Here is a 3,967-nt window from a genome sequence, read left to right on the forward strand (position 1 = left end):
GGAATGGGAGTGACACCAGACTCCAGTGCCACAGAGCAACCAAATCACACCTAGCTGGATCCACACCACCAAATGGAGGACGGTGCCTTCCCTGTGCTGAGACAAGCCTAGTCCCAGCAGCCTGTGCCCAGGTCTAACCAGCAGCACAACTACCTGGTCTCCATCATTGCTCTCGAAGTGTAAGCTCTGCAGCAACCTTTCCTCCTAGACATGTTGGAGGCAAGGGAGAGGACACTGGGATGGAGAGAGCTGCTTACCAAACAAGAGAGGTATGCATATGAGTTAGAAGGCAGCTCACTTGCACTCACACTGAGGGAAGGAGACTACGCCTCTGAGCACCCCTCCATGTGAAGAAAAGTACAGGAGCTGCCTTGTCTCAGAGGAGCTCTGCAACAGCTTCCAGCACGTCTTTCCTCCAGACAGGCACACGAACAACAATGGAGAAGACTGCAATTTCCTACATATCGAAGGTAGAGGGTACAAGGACTTTATCTAGCCTTATCCCTCACTTCAGAGCAGGGCAGGGAGCCTCACAGAGGGTCTCCCCCATCTCACACAGCCTCTTGCTGCAGCAGGGCAACTCTCCAGGATGTGGGTGTCAATACAGAGTTATCAAGACCAGCAAATCTGTCCCACATGACAGTGAATATGAGCTCTACCAAGCAGACTTTCTTGCTTTAAACAGTGACGGGCACAAAATCCTCATCTGTGTGGCCTAACAGTCAGCCTCAGGCCCACCAAAATGACAGTGGATACTCATGTGGTAATTGTAGACCAAGATGCATTCACTCCTGTCGTCTTCTGGATAAATTGCCACACTGAGTCCCTTCAGTTCTCCCCTCTCTGGCACATTTCTCTATCACACCCGTTCCTGTACCTCTGCTCTGCTTCAGTCTAAGGTGAAGAAATGAGAACAACCAAGCACAATGTCCCATGTTCTCCTGGTGCTGGGACACATGCTCCAGAGAGGGAGCACCCACAGCAGGGCTTTCAAGCAGGCCAGGTCAGCTGTCACAGGAGCAGACTCCTTGTTCACGGGTGCTTCCTGAGACAGTAGGTTTGCCAAGCAAGTGCCAAGTGCTCAGCACCCTGCAGCCAGCTCAGCCTCTCAGGGCAGAGGTGACGGCTGCCCCTACCCCACTAGCAGAAAGGCTCACCTCCTTGCCACAGGGAACAAGGCTTCCAGTCTTGTTACAGGAGTACAGAAAAGTTGAAATGCAACCACTAAATCACTGGTAAGAAATGCAAGACCTGAGCTCTGGGGCTACAGGAAGAGATAAAGTTAGCAAGAGTCACCATGGTCCTCACTGCCCAGTTCACTGGAATGTGGCTACACAGCCATCCATCCACTCTGCAGAGAGGTGGGGCGCTAGGGAGCTGTTATCACCCTTCTGTGAGGGACTCTGAGCCCTCCCTGACTCAGACTTGCTGAAATAGGAAGTCCATGTCTAGCGTCCAGCCACTCTAGCTCCTTGGTACACAAGGAAACCCCCACCCTAGGACAGAGCCACTGGGAGCAAGATCGTGCTACACCCTGGAGTGTGAAACCACAGCTGAAATGTCACGACTCCTGTCCTCCTCAGGGAGGAGATGCCTGTTCGGACCTGTGGGAAAAAAAGGGTGCAGGATTTTGGAGTTCACTGCTTGCAAGCTAACAGGGCAGCACATGGACCCTCAGCAGCCAGGGCCTGCAAAGCTGCCACCTCAAGGAGGCAGGTTCTGTTTGCTCATTTATTCAGCCAGCAAGAAAGAGGAGGCTCAGCTAAACGGACACACACACACAAACACAGAGCTGAAGCCACAGCACAAGGAAAACAAGAACAGCAGGGACCAGAGGGACCAAGGAGCTGCACAGGAAAGGGAACCGGAGTAATACTTGGAGCCACAGGTGCTACCTTGGAAGTGGGAGAGCGGAAAGAGGTGCTGCACAAGGTCCGACATGGTACCTACGTAACAGAAGAACATTCAGATGGTGCACAAGGGGCACAAGACATGATGGCCAGGTGACACTATACAGCCTGGACACGACACATGACACAACAGTCTGCTGTGGGATGGGCCTTATCCAGTCCCTCCTCCAGCAGCCCACAGAAAAGAGTAAGGACATTTCCCGCACAGCCCGTGGTCAGTTACACACAGCATCCAGCTACCTCTTTGCAGCAACTGTTTCTGCTCCCATCTCCAGCCCCACTGAGCATCTGTGTCCCACACTTACTGAGGTCTGACTATGTCTTGCCCCACAGCTACTGCAACCTAAAGCTGCTTCCTACAGCAAGAGGCCGAGTGTAGCAAGTTGTTCACTCCACCACACGTGCAAGGGTGCAGTTCCCCACGCACACACCCTGCCCATCTCCCAGCCATCGGAGGAACACACTACCCCAGCGCTGGCCCTCCTCAGTCACTCAGCTCTCCAACATGGGAAGCAGCTCCCCAACACCCAGCCTGTTTCCGAAGAGTGGAACCTGATACCTTTTCCACCAGTTCCTTGGCCACCTGGTTTGTTGTACAGATAGAGATCTTGGTCAGGAATGCTCCCACTGTGGTTGAAGTAGTGCTAAGGAGAGGAAGGAATAACAGTGACAGAGATTAGAGAAGTTGCCTTAACTGGAAGCAGAGGCCCATGTGTGTGCAGAGCTCATCCCTACACCTGTAGCAAGTAATCCAGACCAATTTAGAACACTTGCCAGTACAGCCCTTGCTGCTGTTGGGCTGAAGGAACTCCCTACAGCTCTATGCAGAGTTATACAGCACTACACACCCAGCCTCACCCTCTACCCTTGCTACGGCCACGTTCAGGGGGTGGGTAGCTGCTCCCAAATTTTATTAATCCTGATCTGAGGGAGCCATGCAAGAACGCAAGCTAAGCTCGGCAAGGGGGTCTTCTCCCACACTTCTGGGAGATGAGTGGGGGTATGGGCTTTGTGGTTGCTGCTTTTCGCACAGAAAGTGACCACTTGTGTGAAAGCAAGACCTGTCCAGGCCAAACAGGAAAGTCAAGCTCACAGTCCTGCCAAACTTTTCCAGGTTTCAGTATTCAGTGTTAGTTCCTCCCAACACCACGTGGCAGAGCTGGGAACATGACTGAGCTGCCCCAACAAATGCACTCGGCAGCAGTAGAACCTGTGCAGACTGCCATACCCATTCACAGCCCTTCTCACCTTGAAGTGGTGCTCCACATTGCTGTCTGTGTACTTTGGGGTGTGCAGGAAGATGAGCAGGTTCTGACGCAGATAGTAGGCCACTGCATGCAGCCAAGGCAGGGCGGAGGGTGGCAGGGCAAACTGCAGGACCTCTGTGGGTGGCGTTCCGGGGGGCTGGATAAACTGCAGAGAGAAGGCTTTAAACCCAGCTGAGGCTAGCAGGATGCCGCCGGGCTCCGACACTGATTGAAATTATGCCAGTTGGCTTTGCGAAGGGAGAGTGTGGTGAGCAGAACTCAGGCCCATAGACAGCACCCAGAGGCAGATGTGGGCAGATATTCTAGGGACATTCACAGGGAGGCCCTGCCATGCTGCAAACACCAGCAAAGGGGATGTCCCACCAACCCTGTCTCCCACACAGTATATACTTTGGTGAATGCTAGTCTGAGCAAGCATTGGAGCAGGGAATGTGATGCAGCAAACTGCCCTGGCCTTCTCTGCTCTGGAGCAGGAGAGACTGATACAGGTCAAAACTAGGGAAGAGTTATGGGTTCTGGGATGACCAGAGCAGACATCCAGTGAAGTACCTCCACATCTGCTGGGGTCAGCTTGCAGTTCCGCACCAGCATCACAGTGATGATATCCAGGGTGGCCTCATCCAGGCGCCTGCGCAGCACTTTCACCAGTTCATCTGTTATCTCAGGCCCTGACAAGGAAGCAGAGGTACAGCATCTTTTTCACCCATCCAGCAAGAATGACCACAGCCACCCCTCCCTGCCTGTTCAGAACGTACCACACTCATACTCACTTCCCACAGGGAACATGTC

General features: G+C 53.3%; 1 protein-coding gene across 1 annotated transcript in view; it reads right to left on the minus strand.

Annotated features, from left to right (window-relative positions):
* Positions 1-3,967, minus strand: part of SZT2 (seizure threshold 2 homolog (mouse)) — a gene marked incomplete at its 5' end in the record, with an annotated part of 25,994 nt that overhangs the window by 19,135 nt on the left and 2,892 nt on the right. Inside the window, 3 exons of the mRNA XM_010141178.1 lie at positions 2,470-2,554; positions 3,159-3,323; positions 3,728-3,846. Coding sequence (XP_010139480.1) covers positions 2,470-2,554; positions 3,159-3,323; positions 3,728-3,846 — 369 coding nt within the window. The remainder of the gene's footprint in view (positions 1-2,469; positions 2,555-3,158; positions 3,324-3,727; positions 3,847-3,967) is intronic.

The sequence above is a fragment of the Buceros rhinoceros genome, unplaced genomic scaffold (assembly GCF_000710305.1).
Source record: "Buceros rhinoceros silvestris isolate BGI_N320 unplaced genomic scaffold, ASM71030v1 scaffold24118, whole genome shotgun sequence".
In the NCBI taxonomy this organism is placed as follows: Eukaryota; Metazoa; Chordata; class Aves; order Bucerotiformes; family Bucerotidae; genus Buceros; species Buceros rhinoceros.